The sequence below is a fragment of the Myotis yumanensis genome, unplaced genomic scaffold, assembly GCF_028538775.1.
Source record: "Myotis yumanensis isolate MYYU_CA2020_CCGP unplaced genomic scaffold, mMyoYum1.0.hap1 SCAF_11, whole genome shotgun sequence".
Taxonomy (NCBI): Eukaryota; Metazoa; Chordata; class Mammalia; order Chiroptera; family Vespertilionidae; genus Myotis; species Myotis yumanensis.
In genome coordinates, this window is record NW_027223762.1 from 30,025,722 (window position 1) to 30,046,711 (window position 20,990).

At 39.7% G+C, this 20,990-nt stretch overlaps 1 protein-coding gene across 1 annotated transcript in view; it reads left to right on the forward strand.

Moving 5' to 3' along the window:
• EML6 (EMAP like 6) overlaps window positions 1–20,990 on the forward strand; it is a 196,689-nt gene that overhangs the window by 66,181 nt on the left and 109,518 nt on the right. Inside the window, exons 3-6 of the mRNA XM_070429229.1 lie at window positions 2,940–3,038; window positions 5,611–5,679; window positions 9,840–10,025; window positions 11,527–11,662. Coding sequence (XP_070285330.1) covers window positions 2,940–3,038; window positions 5,611–5,679; window positions 9,840–10,025; window positions 11,527–11,662 — 490 coding nt within the window. The remainder of the gene's footprint in view (window positions 1–2,939; window positions 3,039–5,610; window positions 5,680–9,839; window positions 10,026–11,526; window positions 11,663–20,990) is intronic.

Below are 20,990 nucleotides of genomic sequence, written 5' to 3' on the forward strand. Positions count from 1 at the left end.
TGCACATCCACTGGGGATGTGCCCGCAACCCAGGTACACGCCCTTGACCGGAATCGAACCTGGGACCCCTCAGTCCGCAGGCCGACGCTCTGTCCACCGAGCCAATCCGGTCTCGGCCATTTCTTGATAATACATTTCACCAACAGAAAAAGCATTGTCAGCGAATTGGTTAAAAACAAGAAAAGCTAGAGTACCCCTTGATTGAAGTCCACACTTTGTAGCTGGGCATTCTGGACTAACCAACTTTTCTAGCCTCATCTTCACTATCCCCTTGTGGTCAAATTGGACAAGTCAGCGAGATTCCTCTGCCACACCTTGCTCTTTTGCACCTTCAGACCCTTTCTCAGGCAGTCCTCTCTACCTCAAGTTTTGCCCCTGAAAGTAACTCGTTCCAACAGAGTGGAAATGTCGAGGGATCACCCCCCGTTCCCACTGTATTCGCCTCCTCAATAAGGCCATGCTTTTCTCCACTCTCCATGTTCCTAGAATACCTTGACTCTTTTTTTTTTTTTAACCCTCCATATTTCTGCCAGTTAATTTCTTTAATTTTTGTCAAATTTCTGAGTCTGTGCTGTGGAAAGACCTGCCAAACTTTTCATAAAGGCTTGGCCAAACTGAATTTGTGTGAAGTTCAGTGGATTATAGGACTTGACCTGGTTTGAGTTACTGTTTAAACAATTAACCTTAATATATGTGGTATAGTCTGACTTGAGAGAGAAGTGATCATTATTCATTTTCCCCCCCTAGAACTAGAGTCACTAAAACATGGACCCTGATATATGTTTTTTATTTTAGCACTCTGTAATCTCATCTAATTTAGTCAGGATAATGCCTACATTCCATTGTATATCCACATCTAAAGAGAAAAGGCTGGTTAGTGACATTTCTTCAAACTTGCAGTTATTGGCTTCCTGACTAAATTAAATGAATGGGTCAGAATGCATGAGCACACTCAGGTGTAAATGTATGCTCAGGTGTACTCCATGCACATTCTCTAATCTGATTTTGGTTTGTTTTCTTAGCAAACATTCTTTATCAAAATTGTTTCTAAAGCAGTTTCTGAATCTTTTTCATCTCATGGAACATAAACTACTAAAATTCTGAGGCAAACAAAATACATTTTTGCCCATCTGAAAAAAAAAGTATTTTGATTCATTCACGCTGACCGACCATTGTCGTATTTTTATTTGACAATTTAAGGAAAAAAAGGTCAGTGCCCCTGACTAAATAGTCACGTATTGCATGTTTTAAAAACTCTTGCAGCACACCGGTTGAAAATTGCTGTTCTAAATCATCACGAGAAAAATGTCATGTGACTGAGGAAATCAGCTTTAACTTTTAGGCTCCATTTTGCAGGGTGGGGGTAGGGGTGGACTTCCCTGTCAGTTGAGAAGAATAACCTCCTGGTGGTTGGCCATGATGGATTTTCTGCCTTGCCGATGCCTATTGCTTCAGGTCTGCCTCATTCCCTAGACAGAGTCCATGGGAACCGAGTGATATTTAGAAAATGACAAATGACCCATCCCCTCTCAGACAGCAAAAGGCAATATAAATGCTCCTCAGGTAGCTGTGGGGTCTGTCACTACAAATGAACAAAATAGATTCCATTCGGCTTTTTCTCAATCAAGAAATGTGGGTTTACTTTAGTGTCTGTGTTTATGTTAACTGCTTATTCTATTTTTATTTTTTTAAAAGAAAGCGAATAAGCTGAATGGAATTCACCCACTTTGAATTTTCTTATATGGATAAAAATAAAGAATGTATTAAAATCATTTGCGTTGCTGGAACACTCAATTAAAAATTATAGCAAAGACCTCCTTTCTTAAGGGCACATTAAAAAACCTCCAGCTATGTATTTTTAATACTAAATATTCCTAATGGGAAGTCATTTATAGTAAAGAAATCTGAATAATCTCTGCATACTAACATGTGTACATATAGTCATACGTGGCCATCTGTCATTCCATACATTTGCACACTTATATGCACACTCAAATATACTTGGTGAAATACATAAGCTAGGATACTCTTATTCTTGGGTAATACTATATTTTTAAAACCCTTTGACTTACATTATTTCACTGATCCACACAAAAATCTATGTAAACTGAAAAAATATTTTACATTCATCTTACAGGTGAGAAAACTGAAATTTAAGGAGGTTAATTAATTTTTCATGGTGTTATATCTGGCTACTCACAAAATTAAAATAGAAGCCAAATCTACTTACTTCCAGTCCAGACCTCTATCTGTTACACAGTGCTGTTTCCTTAGAAGTGGTATCCTGCTAGACCTCTGATTTTGGAGTTCCTAATATGTGTTTAGACACTTTAGATGTGTATACTCATGTTAAATTTTCCTTTCCCTTTGAGGTCAAATTCTTCTATGAATCCAAAGAATTTGGACTGGGAGATGGAGTGCCAGTTTACTTTTACTAGAATTATGTATCCTTCTTTAGTCACTTGAGATGTTTGTGAAATCATGGAAATTAAAAAGAATGAAAATGTTTATTTCTGAGATTTCTCCTCTGTGTGTTTATCAGACCCTTTAATTGTAACAGTTTGTTGAGGCTTTCAGACTATAAATCCTGAACTCTCTTAAATCTCACATTAAGATCTTAAATTTAGAAATTAAATTCAAATCCTCCCTCAAGTTCTGTTCCTGTGATTTCCACCGATTAATCAGAGATTCATGAGACCTTTGCACAAATGTCTCCTATGTTTAAGGACAGATAAGTTGCAACTGATACGTTTTTGAAATGTCAGTATATGCTGTGGAAGTCAGTATATGCTTTGGACTTAAGATGGATCTTGAAAAATGATTTTTGTTTCATAAGGAGCTCAAAGCTTGGCCCAAAGTAGATAATCAGTGGCCATTTGTTGAAAGAAGGGCATGGGTAATGGGGAATCTTGCCATTAAATTATTGTTTTTAATCTTAGCGTTTAGCCTCTGTGGGATTGGATGCCAAAAACACAGTCTGCATTTGGGACTGGAAGAAGGGGAAACTGCTGGCCTCAGCCACGGGCCACTCCGACAGGGTAAGAAGACCTTGTTGGATCAAACCGCATAGATTGTATAAGGGGGGGGGGGGATTGTGATCGAGCCTCTCAGAGTTTCTAATACTTCTTAAAGTAATTATTCTACATGTATATTACATATTCAACTTAAAAACTTACTGTTTTTAAAAATTAATTTAGGATTGATAGCTATGTTGGCATTTCTTTTGGCGATCAGATGCTTTATTGAAGTTGTTACTGCTTTTTATAGCTTCCTCATAAAATCAAAATGGAATTGAATTTTAAAATGATATGCAAAGTTTAGATAGATGTATTTATTTAGAAATGGAAAGAGTTGTTAGAAATTAGTATTCACAAAATACGTTTACAAGCGTATACATTTGAATTTCAAATGAATGCAATGACAACGTTGTGGTTCTTTGCTATATTTGAGAACCTTGAATGTAAATTGTGGCCTGCTTGTCATTCATATTGAAGTCAGTGTGATCAGAAATGATGCTACCTTGTAGTCATGGCTGGCAAGATAGGACACGAAGCAGGCATATATGCATTAACTGGTAAGAAATCTATTTCTCCAGTGACTTGCATAATTAAAATAATTTGGCTACTTTACTATCTTGATTTTCTAATTAAAAAATAATTGCGTGATTATCTAGTTGTTTTGTATTTCTGCCCAATATGTGCCTATGAAGAATGAGGCCTTATTAAATATTAAATTCATTGTCTCTTGCTTTGTGAGAACTCCAAGTTTTTTTTATATGATTAGTATAGTCACATATGGAGAATTATGATAGTAAGGAGATCCAATAGTTGTTGCTACAATTATTTGGGCAAATTGTACTCGAGGATAAAGTTCTCAGGAAGCCCACGAATGACCATCAATGGAACTTGAGTGTTGGAAGAGGCCTGGCATCCCTCTGGTCCAATGGTTCTAGGCCCTGACTGCACATAAAAAATACTCTAAGGTGATGTTTCAGCATAGCGATGCTTGGGCTTTACCCGCAGGTGTTGGTATTAACTTATTGGTGGTTAATTTGTATTAACTTAGTACTTAATGAACAGGTTGAAAATATTTGCAATGCTTACATTTTGGGTGTTACTGCTTTTGTTTATGCTGTGATCCCATTGTATCTCATAAAGTAAATTGAATTGGATTGGATCAATACATGAATTTCCTATTTCTTTGTTACCATATTGTACACTTTCCAGTTAGGTAAGTGCCATGCTATTCCAGTGAGAACTCTGTAATTTTAGCCTAGAATGCTTCAATGAAATACTGTTCTTTTAGAACATTGTTCTCCCAGATGCCGTAATTTGTATCACACCTAGTTTTGTTCTTTATTATGGATGCTAATGTGAATGATTATTGGCTGCTTATGGGCAAATGATTATCTTCAAGATTATTTTAGTGGCCAAATACTTAATCCTAACTGGTAATTTGTATAATGAGTGCTCTTGCAACCTGCAAAATGATCATATTTACCTTATCTTAATAGACTTCATAACAAAACTGAGACGGTGTCATCCATTTTATAGAACATGAGGTTAGAGATGCTAAGAGTTGCCTGAGCTTGCATAGCTGAAGTAGGAACTTGGACCTCATTGGTACGTGGACCCAGTGCTCTTTCTGTGGTCCACAGTTGCTCCTTTCTACTTAATCGAAGGTTATGGTCCTCCTCCTTTCTCTGATGATTGGTCCATATTTCTCCTTCCGATGTGATGAGAAGTTAGCAGCCTAAGTGCTTACTCTGGCCCTGGCAATGGGTTCTTCCTTTTATTAGAGTTTCACAGAATGTGGTCCATGGACCACCTTCCTCAGAATCTTCTGGGGTCTGTTTTAAAATGCCTGGGCCCAATTTCAGACCCACTAAATCAGATTCTCTCTGGTGCGCCAGGGGAATATGCACTTTAAACAATTGCCACTGGTAATTTGACCCTAAAAGATGACAATCTTCTCTTTCCTGTCCCCCAAATAGGAGAACTACCTGCAAGCAGCTTAGTAGCTGTTCTCAAAGAATGATAAAAAAAAAACTGGCAAATATGTCTTCAGTTCCTTGGAAAACTGAAAATATAATAGTATTTTGGATCAGATTATAATGATGGTCTGAAGAACCATTTTCAGTGGGCTAAGTTAGTGGCAGGAATATTAACTTCTGTGATTACTAGAAACTATTGGCCTCATTGACTTGTAGCTGACCATTAAACATTTTCCTACTTAAAATGAAGCATTTTGTAATTCTTAATTCTCTCAAAAGTGTTATATTAGCATGAAGTGCTAGAGAAAATCTGATAAAAAATTATTCTATGTCATCGTATCCAATTACCCTGCACGGACAGACTTAAAAATACACCAGTTTGTTCTCAATGATTGTGGTTAACTATTACCTCTCTGTTCAGGCTTGAGGTAAGTAGACATGAGGTGATAAGACATGTGTCAACAATTTCTTACTCATGCCCGAGCCAGATCCTCCAGTCTGTGCAGGTAACACTGTCCTAAGTGTCAGGGTAGAGTATTGGCAATCAGACTCGTATCTGAAAGAAGGCAAAAACACATCAATGATCAACATAGCAACTTTTAATATTTTTTAAACAGATTTTTGATATTTCCTGGGATCCATATCAGCCAAACAGAGTGGTTAGCTGTGGAGTAAAACATATCAAGGTAAAGTAGTTCTCTTTTTCAAATTTTTGGTACCTTGTATGAAAAGAAATTTTAGGTGTTTATGTATAATTTGGTGTTGAGAAACTGCTTGACTTTGCATGGCTTTCCTTACATTTAAAGCCTCCTACCTGCTTCTCTGACCTTGAAGGAAGCTAACATCAGTGTCCTACCAACACCTTAGGGCTTCGTAAACATTTTGTAACCCTTGTGCAAAGACCTGATTGTAACCTGAGAAGATGTTTGCTGTAATACAGGCACTCTTTGCTTCAGCAGCAGTTGGAGGATCCTTCCTTATGTTTTACACAGCCCTCCTGGAAGTATAGAAAACTCATTAAGTTTGATAAAAAGTTGAATTTGTACCATGTGAGGGAATAAAAACTGACCCTATTTTCAATTTGTTAGAAGTTGAGCAATTAAAACATTAAAACAGAACATTCTGTAAGAGAGGCACACCTGAAATTCTGTAGGGATAAAGGGGAGATTTCAAGTGGTTGCAGTGGTCGGCAAACTGCGGCTCGCGAGCCACATGAGGCTCTTTGGCCCCTTGAGTGTGTATCTTTCACAAAATACCGACTTCTGCTCATGGGCCACGAAGTTTCAATCGCACGTGATATTTTGTGGGAGAGCCACACTCAAAGGGCCAAAGAGCCGCAGTTTGCCGACCACTGGGTTAGAGGAATGGTGGGTGTTTCGGCTGAGTCTTGGTGGGTAGGTGAGTTTGCTAGGGAGGGCTTGGAAGGCAGAAGAACCCAGGTGAGGGGTTGCAATTCAGCCCGGAGTTAATAGGAGGCATTGGTCACCCATGGGATCATGGGACTGGGAGCAGAAAGGTCCTTGGCCCATAAGATGTTCAAAGATTATTAATGTTTTCATCACCAAAGAACCTACTTTTTAAAAATTTCTTTCCATGGGAACCAATATTTGGAAAGATTCTGGCCACAAAATACACTGTAGCTGTTAAATATTAATTACCTTAACACTTTTTATTCATCCAAGATAAGTATCTGCCAACGTGAGTTTCTGATCAGTCTAAAATATGGCAGAGGTACGGAGTTCTTTGAGCTACACGTAAAGAAATTCGTGAGCTCAGGATGAGCCTGATTTCCATGAGGCTGTGTCTGGAAGACTGGGACCCGGACCCAGGAGCCATCCTCCAGCCTGCGTATTCTACAGTGAGGGAGCCCAGACCTAGGAGGTTATATTGAATATTGCTTTTATCTCCCTCTGCCTGACTCGGGGAAAACTGTTTAATCTCCCTGAGGCTGAATTTCTTCCTCTAGGAAACAGAGGGGTGGGGAGATCACTACCTCCTGAATTTATTAAGTTACATTAAATAGTGTATGGAACCAGTAGGGGCACAATAATGTTAACTTCTCCCACTTCCTAGGACCACAGAAATGGTGGCACAGGTAAGATTTAAACTCGGTCTCTGGCTCCCTGTGTAAAGCTCTTTCCACTTAGAAATTATTTCCTTAATGATCATACATGGCTTAATTACCTGCCCCCCAGATTATTAAAAAGAATAGATTAACTGCTTAATTGGTAGACTTCTCTAGCTTCCTCCTATTTTTTTTCCATACTTAATTTAACTTTTAATCAGTTAAATCTAGAAGCAGAGAAACATAAAACCCTGGAACTTCATTTGAAAATACTGCGAACTGCTTATCCTGTAAAATTTGTTGTGTCTTAGCAGTTTTAGGCATTTTTTCCCTAAGCAAAAAAACAAGCATTTTTGCCTCAAATGGAAGAATCTGCAAATGCCCACTCAGCCATTCTTTATTAATTTGTTTTAGAAAGAAATCCACATCAAATTTCAACAGGCTTCAACAAATTATTTTCAACATCTATATCTTCTCCATCCAATTCTAGGATTCCCCACCCTTTCCCCCAAAAGCTGCCTAACAGCAAATGAATGATTCCAGTCACAAGGTGAATGCAAAATCTTTGATTCACCCCAAGAAAATATTTTTATGTGAAATTTTTGTAGCCAGGGTGAAACCCTTTCTGGTTTTGCAAACAGGCAAGTTACAGGGATTGAAACGAACGCCTGAAAAACGGGGGCAGTTGAGCCTTGCCTGCTTGGTTGGTTCTACAGCACATGAGCTCACCAGCTTTGTGGAAACTGTTGATCCTTCTCCAGTCTCTAGTCAGAGACAGAAGGGATCTTGGAGCTTACCTGGGCCAGATGAACTCCAAGGGAGCTGCCAGTTCCAACAAAATTTGCATTTCAATCTGTGACTGGAGATTGGAGAAGGTGGACAATGACTCTCCATTTGATTTGGGCTTAATGATGGTTGCTACCCTAACCTGTCACTGTTTTCCAAACAGGAAGTGCTTCTCAAGAAGAGATCATGGGTCAAAGATTTGCCATTTTCCGGAGAAAATCTCATACCTATCCTGGCATTACATTTATAGGTGCCTTTTTAGAGAGTCCTTTGATTACTTGCAATGTTTTACATTATACCATCTGATCAGGTGAATTTATCAGAAACCCTTTGTGACTGAGGATCATGGTCTCTCTTTATTTTTTGTGGTTGTCCATCTAGAAATATTCCAGGAATTCAGGTCAGAGGTACACACCCCATGTTAAAGCAATAATAATTACAAAATAATTACTCTCCTTTTAATCTTCACACCTGGGAGACATGGTGAGAAAGAAACGTATCTTATGGGTTACCACGAACAGCAAGTACTTTGGCATGTAGTATGTAGTTACATCTCATTGTTTAGGTTCAAAGTTAATACTGAAATAGTAAATGTATTACCAAAGCTTATACCTATCTTTTTATTCTTTCCATGTATACTTTCATGCCTTTTCATAAAAACAATATCCAAAGAAATGAATCACTAGAGTTGACACTTCCCTCTTTAATGAGAAGAACCCTGTATTGTCTCAAAGGGTTGCACATCTGTCTCTCCTCCTCCCTGAGGGCCACCTCAGATACCCGACTACTCTGAGAGGACCACCATTGCTTCCTCTCTTGCAGGCACAAAAATTAGGGCTGTCATTGACTTTTCCTCACACATGTCCTGTCACCTAGATTTGCCTAACCTGCTCTTGTGGGCCCTAGTGCAGTTTCTTCCTCACCAGCGATCCAAATCCTACTCTGGCTCATCCCAGTTAATTCAACATGCTTCTCTCTCCTTTAATTCTCTTGCCACCTGTATGCAGTCTGAATATGCTGCCTTGAAATTATCGCTTGTTTTACATGTATCTTCATTAGACTGAAAGTTCTCAAGGCAAAGATCAGGATTTCAATATTGTGTCCTGACCTTCGGCAAACCACTTAATACTCTGTTCCTCACTTCCAAATGGAGATAGTAGTATCTGTCTTAGCCTCTTTTCAAGGGTACTAAGAAGATTAAATGCTAGACCTTTGTAAAGAGCCATTATAGACTATGAGGGACTATATATAGGGCACTAGAGTTATACCATTTCATATATTTTTTTCAAAACTATGTTAAAGCAAAATATTTAATATCTACATAACCACAGAGTCTCCCTGCTACCTTCTATAAAGTAGCTCAAGCTTCATGCTTATGGTTTTCTACATGATAAATTATACCACTAAACTGAAAAGCTAGGCAGTTATTGGGCTCTACAGAAATATAGCTTATATTTAACAACATATTTCTAAGTAACATTTTTACAGTGACGATTTATAACATTTTTAGTTAGAAAGAAATTGTTTCCAAATATATTTATATATACCAAAAAATGCCTAGAAGATATATCAGTGTGTTAGCAGGAGGTTGTGGGTAATTTCAATTTTCCTCTCTATCTTTTCTGTTTTTCTAAACTTCCCGACAATGAATCTATCCTAGTTCTATAATTTGACAAGAAATCAAAAACATGATGATTTCATCATCCACTTTATCCCAACTCTTGGAACATTGACATTTTATATTACTAATCAATAACTAGTAATGTTTTGGAATTTTGGAGCTTTGAACATTTTAAAATATAAGTTTTCTTTATGCTGGTAGCTGGCTAAAGCATTTTGCAGTCTGCTGTCACAGCAAAATAAGTTAAATTGTGTGTACCTAGTTCACCTACAGCAAATTATGTAACATGTATCCAGACGTAAGCAAACAAACACTAATAATGAGATGCCTCGGAACACTCTATTTTTGGATCTTTTTATTTGATCACTTTCTAGTTTTGGACACTATGTGGAAATGCCCTGACTGCAAAAAGAGGGATATTTGGCAAAACAGGGGATCTTCAGACCATCCTTTGCCTTGCGTGTGCCAAAGAAGACATCACCTACTCTGGTGCTTTAAATGGGGACATCTATGTCTGGAAAGGGCTCAATTTAGTCCGCACCGTCCAAGGCGCACATAGTGTAAGTGTTACCATGTGAAAATTTGGTATTCCCCCTCCCACCCCGCCTTGCTCAACTCTGCTGAACACTCCCTAAACATGCCTGAAAGATTTCCCCAATGTTTTGTTCACCTAAAAGAAATATTTCAAAAGCATCATAATTTAATTGGCCTTCACCTCAATTATCGATTGACTGGTTAGGGTTGTTATTCATCCGCATTAGCTCCACAGAAGACTAGAACAATTTCATCATCAGTTTCATCGTATCGACCAGCACTTGTCAAACTTTACTGTGCCTACAAATGGCCCGGGAGATCTTGTTGAGATGCAGACTCTGACTCAGTGGGTCTGGGATGATGTCACTGTGGCCCATACGTTGATTAGCAAGGATGGGGACAACTATTTTTACATTGATTAATAAAGTAGATTTCCCTCACTTCTAGGTCCACATCACAAGTCTTAAAATGCAAACAGAAACCATTGACAAACTCTCTTTTGATGGTCTGCTGTGTAAGAACAGGGCAAACTTTACTTCTGACCACTCTGCTCAATTTTGACATATATTAAAATAGTTACATTGCTGTGTCTACAGATGATAAAATAAAGATGATGTGAATGGTAAAGCCTACTTGTAGTAAGTGGAGATGTGGCAAAATGTTACTGGAAATTTGAGTCATTGGCTTATTGCCTCCAAATTTATCCCCTATTATTGTAACTTTATAATAGGAAGAAAAGTTTAAGCAACTCTTAGCAAAAGAGCTATGACATTTTAGATCTTTCATTGTCTTGTATGTTCTAGACCAATTTTTCTTGGCTTTGATTATTATGTTTTAAACTGCTTTTAAAACAATTAAGAGATCAGTATTTGTCCTCATTCATAGCTACCTTAGTAACCTAATTTCTCTTTACTCTAGATCTTAGGTCAACATTATTTGCTTGCAGCACTTTAAGCAGACCAAATAAAATATTTTCCTGTAGACAAGCATCTTTAAATTATGAAACTATTTCAGATGTGAAAAGGCATCTTCAATGATGCTTAAGCCACACCATAGTAATTTATGTTCGTTGAGACAAGCTTCTACCTGTAGAAGTGTTTATGGTCTCAGCTGGATATTTTTTACTTAATTATTTGGCTAGCGATTTATAGTAAATACCTCCATTGTTGTCTTACTTTTCTTTGTAGTGACCCATTGTCACATCTTTTCTCTATAACGATCACTTGTCATGTAAAGGAATTTATGAATTCCATAGCTAAGGAATTCTGAATAATTTTCTTACAACCTGCAATCAGTTTAGTAGTGGCAAAGGAGCTCTTGAACTAGTTTGCTCTGGTGGTTATTATGATTAATTTTTAATCTAGCTAAAAAATAAAGGATATTATAAATGGCTGCTTGTTGTATTGTCAGGATTTCAATAGAGAACAAGAAATTTGTTTTTATTTTTGTCTTGATTTTTAATCAAGACCCAACTGCAGTGACATTCAGAATGATGGCAGCATTGAGTGTTGTCTGCCTTATTTCCAGGCTGGAATCTTTAGCATGTATGCTTGCGATGAAGGCTTCGCCACTGGTGGACGTGATGGGTGTATACGGTTATGGGATACTGATTTCAAACCAATAACCAAAATTGATCTCAGGGAGACAGAACAAGGATATAAAGGTAATATATGTATTTGTGCTTACCTATAACTCTATGAGTGTTAAATGCAAGGTGAAGTTCTGTATTGGTTTTCCTGTACCCATCTTATTCCACAAAGGGATCTAGGTAAAATCTCACACCTAACTTAATAACAGTGCATGCCGAGTCTGGCATTTTTTAACACAAATTTATGATCTGGGTAAAATAATGAAGTGTAAATGACTTATAGTGGTGGCAAGGGAAGCCAAAAATAATTCTTAAAGCAAGTCAACTAAAATAAATTACATCTATGGTGATAAAATACTTTGAATTAATGGCTGTAAATGATTATGTATAAAAGAATACAGTAATTATTCACACAGTATAAGGCGTATTATTCATTTATTTATCCATTCAATAGACACTTATCTACTAAGTGTCAGATACATGCCTACAAACTGAATGGGCTCTTCTAAAAGAATGACTATAAACTCTATATCTGGAGATACTTTGCATTAGGCCAATCAGCATTCCCTTAGTGTTGAGCAAGAGTTAGGAGGCTGAAGTCTCCAAGATCCAGGATGCCCCTTCTTAGACTTCTCAGCATCTCTGCTGCCCACCCGCTGATCTGACCGCCATCTTTCACATAGACCCCTGCAGTTGCTTTATAGCTTGTGTTCCTGCTTCAGCCATCATTCTCAGAATAGCAGCCAGAGGAATTGTTTGACATTTACTAGCCAGATCACATTATTCCTTTCCTCAAACCCCTGCGATGGTTTCCATTTTCCTCAGAAAAAGAGCCAACGTTTTTAGGATGGCCTAGCAGCCCCTTTGTCTTTGTGTCAACCTGCCGTGTTCAAGCTTGACCCTCAAGAACCAGCAATAGGGAGGTGAGCAGATCTCCAACTCTCTCTGTGCCTGAGAAACCCTGGTATGGAAAATTCAAAAGAGCAATTCTCCAATCTGAGAACAGCCTTGTTTCCAACAGAGACAAAGCAAGCACATCCGATTCTTCTGGTCCATTGAGTGGCTTCATGACTCACTTCTGCTCCCATTGCCTCCATCACCTGTCTCCCTGTCTGTCCACCGTTGTCCTTTGGGCCATGTCTCCTGCCTCACTATTGTGCTGAGAAAGTGGAGGCGCATCAGAGGAGCATGCATAGATGCTGGAGATGGCGAGGAGTGCCTGGAGGGGCTGCGTGTGGTGGTGTTTGTTCATGCTCTGTGGTGTGGAATGTGGTGTGAGAACATTCGAAGAGGCTGACCATCTGGTTTGTTCTGGTAGTAATTCCCCTTCCCAGGCGGGCCTCAAATAAAAACCTGTCTGGGTGGTCCTTCCCCGAGGTGGGACATAGCAGGTCTAGTGGTGTGTCTCTATCTTCTGAGGTCCCCTTAGGCTGTGTGGAGTTCCTGTGACTGTAGAATTTGAATCCTATAGACACTGAAATAGACCAGATTTTGTAGAGAGCAACTTTCTACAGGTTCTGCTAGAAATTCTCAGGCAGAGACCCTTGCAAACAGTAGCAGCAGGCCATGGGCACTTGGTGCTGCAGGCAACCTGCAGTCCTGTTTAAGACCAGCTCCTGCCCAGCCCTTGGAGAGCCCTGCGACTCTCCTGCAGCAGCTCCAGTACTGGATGGCGACCATTGTGCTAAGCACTCTGCGTACAGGATGCAATGTAATCCTTCAGGCAGGGCTGGCTCCCCGGGCAGGAGATCTGGTTTTGTGCTGTTGCCACCTTGAAATTCTTAATCATATTTTTTTAAAACAAGGGGTCTGACATTTTCATTTTATATTGGGCCCCACAAATCATAAGGCCAGTCCTGTCCCCAGTCATCGGTGCTCAGGAATCTCGGGAAGCCTTGTTTCCTTCAGGTTCCCAGACTCTGCCTTTAGCATTACTCTTCAGCACCAGAACCACAGGCAGGTCCAGGAGCCCCAGGTTCACCTCCTTAGTGGCTTCAGCTACCCCTTTAATGAGGGGAGGCAAGGGGAAGGGGGTTCAGAGGTCCCTGCTGTTTTCTCCTCACCCTCTCCCACCTTCCCTCTTTGACTGAGTGAAATCTCTCTTCCTCTCACTCATTTATTACTTTTTACCTCTTTGTTGAGGGGCTAGTCAGTACTACATCTTTAATAAGGTTAGGTTGACAGAAAAAGGAAAGCCATCACCTTGTCCTGTTCAATCTTTGGTACCATGTCCTGGGTGCACATCCAGAGAAAGGAAATAACTTTGTCAGGAAGAGAGTTCATTCCAGGCTTCCACCGCTTGAATTCTCCTTTTATCTGTATCACTTGCTCATTCTTGGACTTTGGGCAAATAATTGAAACTTTCTATGCTGTAATTTCCTCATTTATATGTGTTTGGCACCATTGAGTCAACTCCGGTTCTTGGTGACCCTATGAACGAGTGATGTCCACAAAGTCCTGTCCTCAACAGTCCTGCTCAGCTCCTGTAGACTCACGCCTGTGGCTTCCTTTCTCATATTTTGTCTGTTGCCTTCTATTTTTTTCCCAGAATTATTGTCTTTGCCAAAGAACTCCATCTTCTCATAATGTGCCCAAAGTAGGACAGCTTCAGTTTTGTCATTTTTGCCTCCAGCAATATTTCAGGTTTAATTTGCTCTAGGACCCACTTGTAAATCTTTCTAGTGATCCAGGGTATCCATAGAGCTGACCTCCAACACCGTATTTCAAATGAATCATTTTTTTCCCTATCAGCCGTCTTCACTATCCAGTCTTCGCATCTGTTCATAGTAATTGGGAATATGAATGAGGGAATGAATGGTCTTAGCCTTGGTCATCTAATGACACATCTTTGCTCTTGGGTATCTTTCCTAATTCTTCCATCGCTGCCCTTCTGAGTCTCAGCCTTCTCTTGATTTCCTGGCTGTAATCTTGATTTGATGACTGAATCAAGGAAAGCAAAATCTTTAACAATTTCAGTGCCTTCATTATCTATGTTAAAGTTGTATATCTCTTCTGTAGTCATGATTTTTGTCATCTTGATGTTCGATTGCAGTCCTGCTTTGGCATTTTTTTCTTTGAATTTCATCAGAAGTTATTTCAAACCGTTGCTACTTTCTTTCAGTAAGATGATGTCATCTGCATATCTTAAGCTATTGGTAATTCTTTCAGGAATTGTCACTCCTCGTTCCTGAATCTAGTCCAGTTTTTTTTAATGTCATGCTCTATGTACAGATTAAACATCAGGGAGATAAAATACACCCTTGTCTATCACTTTTGCCTAGAGGAAACCATTCTGTCTCCCCATATTCTGTCTGGATAGTAGCTTCCTGTCCACAGTACAGGAAAATCAAATGCTGAGGCATCCGTAGCAACCCATAGCTTTTCATGATCTACACAGTCGGAGGCTTCATGGTCTCATAGATATTAGAGGCTTCATAGTCTAATAGTCTATAACACATACTAACCTTCTTCTGAAATTCTTTAGAGAACTGTAGTATCCAACAAATGTTCACAATTAGGTCTTGAGTGCCTCTTCCTTTTCTGAATCCAGCTCTAGCATGTCGCATTTCTGCATCCATATGAGGTGTTGCCTTTGTTGCACCACCTTGAGCATCACTTTGCTTGCATGGGAAATCAGAGCAGTGGCCCTCTATGGCACTCTTTGGCATCTCCGTCTTGAAGATTGGATGTATATTGAATATTTCCAGTCCGTTGGCCATTGTTTTGTTTTCCATATTTGTTGACATATTCTTGTTAGGTTTTGACAGATTCAGTCTCTGTGGCTTGAAATAATTCTAACATTTCCCATTTATCCCTCATGATTGATTGCTTCCCAGTATATTCAGGGTAGATTTCACTTTGCATTCTAGAATTACAGGTTCTTCCTCATAGGAATCTTCTGCAAGGTATCTGTCATCCTCTTGCCTCTTCTGTATAGATTTTCAGCAAACTGTTTCCACTGTGGGACTTTGGGGAAATAATGTAAGTTTCTATGCTGTAATTTCCTCCTTTATTCAATAGGTGTTTACTGGCTCCATCTAGGGCCCTGAGCTGTCCCTAGGGAAGTGATGGCGAACCTATGACAGGTGTGTCAGAGGTGACATGCGAACTCATTTTTTTGGTTGATTTTTCTTTGTTAAATGGCATTTAAATATATAAAATAAATATAAAAAATATAAGTCTTTGTTTTACTATGGTTGCAAATATCAAAAAATTTCTATATGTGACACAGCACCAGAGTTAAGTTAGGGTTTTTCAAAATGCTGGCACGCCGAGCTCAAAAGGTTCGCCATCACTGCCCTAGGGCCTGCTCCTGAGTTGCTATTAGCATTCCTGGGCTTGTGCATAGAGCTCTGGGTGCAGGGCTGAGTAATGTCAGTGAGGATGTTCGTCCCCAGTCATGGGGCTTGTTTGAGTAGATCAGCTTCTGAAAGTTGCATTTTCTTTTGCCATCTTTGGGTTTTCTAATGCACCAGGGTGGAGTTTTCCAACATGTGGTTGAAGAATCACTACATCAGAATCACCTGGGGATGGAGCCTGGAAACCAGCATTTTCAACAATCTGGCATTTTCAACAAGTCTGGGGAACAGCTTGGTAGTGGTTCTCAACACGTGGTTCTCAGCCCCAGGGAGCTGCAGTTCCTAGACCCACCAGAGGAACGCTGGGTGGGAGCCAGGCATCTGTATTTTAAAAACACTTTCCATGTAGAATCCGCGGCCCAGGAAGGGGTAGAGCAGCTGCTCTGGGTCTTTTACCATATGCCAGGCCCAGGAGCACCAGATTTAAGATCACTAATAAGTACCAACTCCCTCCCTGCTGCCAGTCTTCCCTTCTTGGGCCAAATAATTGCGGGGAAAAGCCATTTTATTCCCAAAATAGTTTGTTCTCTCTTTTGTGTGTTGGACCATAGCCTTTCCTTCTGAGAGTCTGCAGTGCTGGCGTATCAGCATGATAATCAACAAGTAAGTTATAACACAAGGGGACACATGCAGCAATTTCTTCATAGCTCCTGGTGCAGACCATTCCCTGGGCCAGAATCTGACCATGTGTGCAGCAGGTGGTTCTCCATTGAAATGTAAAACTAATCAAAAGACCTCAACAAAGCACCAAAACTTTCTGCTTAAAATAACAATAACTTGTAGTTATTGGTTAATTTTCTAAGTGCCGATACTGGGTGAAGTTTTTGAATATATTATTGTGTTGGATCTTTATAACAATGCTATGAAGTGTGAGGCCTAATGTTCTCTCCACTTTACAGATGAGAAAACTGAAGATTTGAAAGATTAAATAGCTTTCCATGTCACACAGCTGGGAGGGAATGGGGCTGGGATATAAATCCAGTCTATGTCCTTAACCATTCAATGAATTAATGGAAAATAAACAATGTCCTTTAAGTCTGTGTTAATATTCATGATATTCCTGGACTCTAGATCTCCCCATCCCTGGGTTTCAGGGCTATCAGAGAGAGGATTAGAAAGACGCTATTTCCCACTCTCTGATCTGAATGTAAAACTGGGCAGAGGACTGATGAGAATTTGGTCTTGGAGGATTTTTTGTTTAAGTGGGTGGTTGCTCTCTACTGCCATCTGCTGGCAGTCTGGACCCAGCACAGGCCAGAGCCCCACATTCTCAAGGATGAGCTACAGAGAAAGCAACCCTGCAGATCAGGAGATGGTGTCCAAGATGTGGACACCTTACAAATTCAGCACAATACCTTCAGTTCATACTGGCAAAGGTCTTTAAACATGCACCTTTCCAGAACAAAAGAGCCTTTCTGTGGTTTTAAATAACTAGAATGGTTCTTCCTGGGTCTCTTTTCACTATTGGGGATTTATAACCATATTCCAAACATTGCCTTGTGTTTTTCCGACTCCCAGAGCAGAAAATAATGAAGCAAAGACAGCTTAATAATTTCCCAATGCAGTGGCCAGCCTGGCTAGGAGACTATATTACTGTTCTCTGCATTGATGTTGGAGACATTAAAACCAAGCCAGATGGGTAGGCAGAGAAGGGAAATGCTCTCAGAATCTTGCCAGGGACCTGCCCCTCCCCAGGGGCTCTCCAGAATGTGCCCAGAAGAGACCGAGCTGTTCTCTTCGTCACTCTTGCTTGCATGCAGAGCAGCAGTTAGGTTCAGAAATGGTGAAAACAGAACGTGATTAGGAAACTTGAATACAGTTCTCCACCTCCTGAGGTGTCTTCAGGAAGCAATTTATCCTGAAATGGTTATTTAGAAAGTGAGAATGGCAGTGTCCTATGTATTGTCATAGGTGGACCCCTGGGGCTGACTTGTCTGATGTGACAAAACGCAATGTATCTGTTCCAGGAACTGAGTGTTTGTGAAGAGCCTGAGCTGGTTTCTGAGAGAAAATGTTCACAGCTCATTAAGTTTATGTTGTAAACAATGAAAATGGAACAACTCTCACTATCTCCCCTTCCCTCCCTCTCTGTATTTATATCGATTTGACTTCATTGCCTTTGCCTTGTGTGAAGCTTCCGCCTTACGTTGGTTGGTTCAGGGGAACCCTTTTTTTCCAAATGAAACCTCCTGTAACGCAGATTAGGAGGCTCCGAGGGGAAAACAGGTGGGATTCTCAGACTCTGGGCCCTGAGTTCTCCCATCCTCGCTCTCTGCTGGCTCCTCTGGGGAACCCAAGAGCTCCCTGGACACAGTCTGGAGAGGCTGTGTAACTCAACTGGCTCAGTAGTTTTGGCTGATTGGAAGGTTCTTTTTTGTTCCTAAACCTCTTTTTTTAAAAAAGGAAGACAAAGCAGATATTTTAAAAGTGTTAGCATTTGTTCATTCCAGGTGGTAGGTTGTTTGTTATATTCTTGTACCTTCTGAATTAGTTCCCCAACACAAGATGGTAAAAAATAGTGAGGGTGATGGAGAGATTAAATGTTTATACACTGGACCAAATACAATGCCAGCTCTTTGGGAGAAATTTTAGTTTTTTCAAGTCATTTAGCCTAAGCGACTGGACACAGTGTGGGAGGCCATGGGGAGAAGCGATGTGCTCATGTTTACTGTGGACAAATGCTTTTTCTGCATCTATTGAGATGACCATGATTTTTATCCTGCATTTGGCTAATGTGTTGTATCACAGTGGTTAACTTGCAAATGTTCAATCATCCATGTATCCCTGGAATGAATGCCTTTTGATCATGCTGTAAGATCCTTTCAGTGTTTTGTTGAATTTGGTTTCCTAATATTTAGTTGAGGATTTTTGCATTTATGTTCATTAAGAGTATTGGCCTGTTATTTTCTTTTCTTGTAGTGTCTTTGTCTGGTTTTGGTATCAGGGGAATGCTGGCCTCCTAAAATGAGTTTAGAAGTGTTCCCTCCTCTGGTATTTTTTTTGGAAGAGGTTCAGAAGGATTGACTTATTGATTAATTAATTAATTAACTCTTCTTTAAATGTTTGGTAGAATTGACTGTGAAGTCATCTGGTATTGGACTTTTCTTTGTTGGGAGGTTTTTTAATTACTGATTCAATTTCCTCGTTATTGGTCTGTTCTTATTTTCTATTCATGATTACGTTTTGGAAGTCTTATATGTTTCTAGGACTATGCATGTCTTCTAGATTGTTCAGTTTGTGGGCATATAATTGTTCATAGCAGTCTTTATCATCTTTTGGACTTTTGTGGAATCAGTTGTAATATCTTTTTCATTTGTAATGTTGAGTCCTCTCCCTTTTCTCTGTGTAACTGTAGCTAAAGATCTGACCCTGAATTAGCCGTTGTCAAGATATTCCTACTTCCTCCTCACAGCAGGAATAATGTCTGCCTATGTGCTAGCTCCTTCCCTTTTAAAACTCATAACAATGAATTCGGAGCAAGGAATAAAGAGAGTTATCTCATGTGAAAATAGCTTTGTGCTTTAAAAACTACTATTTCATCAGTAAATGAATTATCTCATTTGATTTGTTTGAGACCACAATGAGTTAAGATTGGAATTATAGAGTATCCATATGCCCCCCCCCCCCCCCCCACCCAATTAACCTTACTGTCCTCTCAGCATCCCGTCTGGTTTAACATTGCCTTGAATTTTTTTTTTTATTAAATCTTTATTGTTCAGATTACATTTGTTCCTCTTTTTTTTCCCCCCATAACTCCCCTCCTCCCAGTTCCCGCCCCACCCTCCGCCCTTACTCCCCACCCACTGTCCTCATCCATAGGTGCACAATTTTTGTCTAGTCTCTTCCCTCATCTCCCACTCCCCTTTCCCCCCCAAGAATAGTCAGTCCATTCCCTTTCTATGTCCCTGATTCATTATAATCACCGGTTCATTCTGTACATCAGATTATTTATTCACTTGATTCTTAGATTCACTTGTTGATAGATGCATGTTTGTTGTTCATAATTTGTATCTTTACCTTTTTCTTCTTCCTCTTCTTAAAGGATACCTTTCAGCATTTCGTCTAATACTGGTTTAGTGGTGATGAACTCCTTTAGCTTTTCCTTATCTGTGAAGCTCTTTATCTGACCTTCAATTCTGAATGATAGCTTTGCTGGATAAAGTAATCTTGGTTGTAGGTTCTTGGTATTCATCACTTTGAATATTTCTTGCCACTCCCTTCTGGCCTGCAAAGTTTCTGTTGAGAAATCAGCTGACAGTCGTATGGGTATTCCCTTGTAGGTAATTGAGTCTCTTTCTCTTGCTGCTTTAAGATTCTCTCTTTGTCTTTTGCTCTTGGCATTTTAATGATGATGTGTCTTGGTGTGGTCCTCTTTGGATTCCTTTTGTTTGGGGTTCTCTGCGCTTCTTGGACCTGTAAGTCCATTTCTTTCACCAGGTGGGGGAAGTTTTCTGTCATTATTTCTTCAAATAGGTTTTCAATATCTTGCTGTCTCTCATCTTCTGGCACCCCTATAATTCTGATATTGGTGCGCTTGAGGCTGTCCCAGAGGCTCCTTACACTATCTTCGTATTTTCGGATTCTTTTTTCATTTTGCTTTTCCGGTTGGATGTTTTTTGCTTCTTCGCATTTCAAATCTTTGACTTGATTCTTGCGCTCCTCTGTTCTGCTGTTGGGTGTCTGTATAATATTCTTTATTTCAGTCAGTGTATGCTTAATTTCTAGTTGGTTCTTTATCACAACATTGAGGGTCTCATTAGATTTCGTGAGGCTCTCATCAAGTTTATTGGCAGCTTCTAGCACATTATTGAAAGCCCTCAAAATTGCATTTTTTAGCTCTATATCCTCCATTTCTGTCATGTTTTTTTGTCTCAGCATTTTTTATGCTTTCTTGGTGCACCACCTTGTGGTCTTTGTGCGCAGTCTTGTTCTAGGTAAGCCTTGATTGTTGTAGTTAATACTAGAGGGATTTGACCACCAGGCCGATTGGCTGTGAGAATCAGCTGTATCTGCAGTGGGAAAACTTCTGTCCTCTGGAGAGGTGC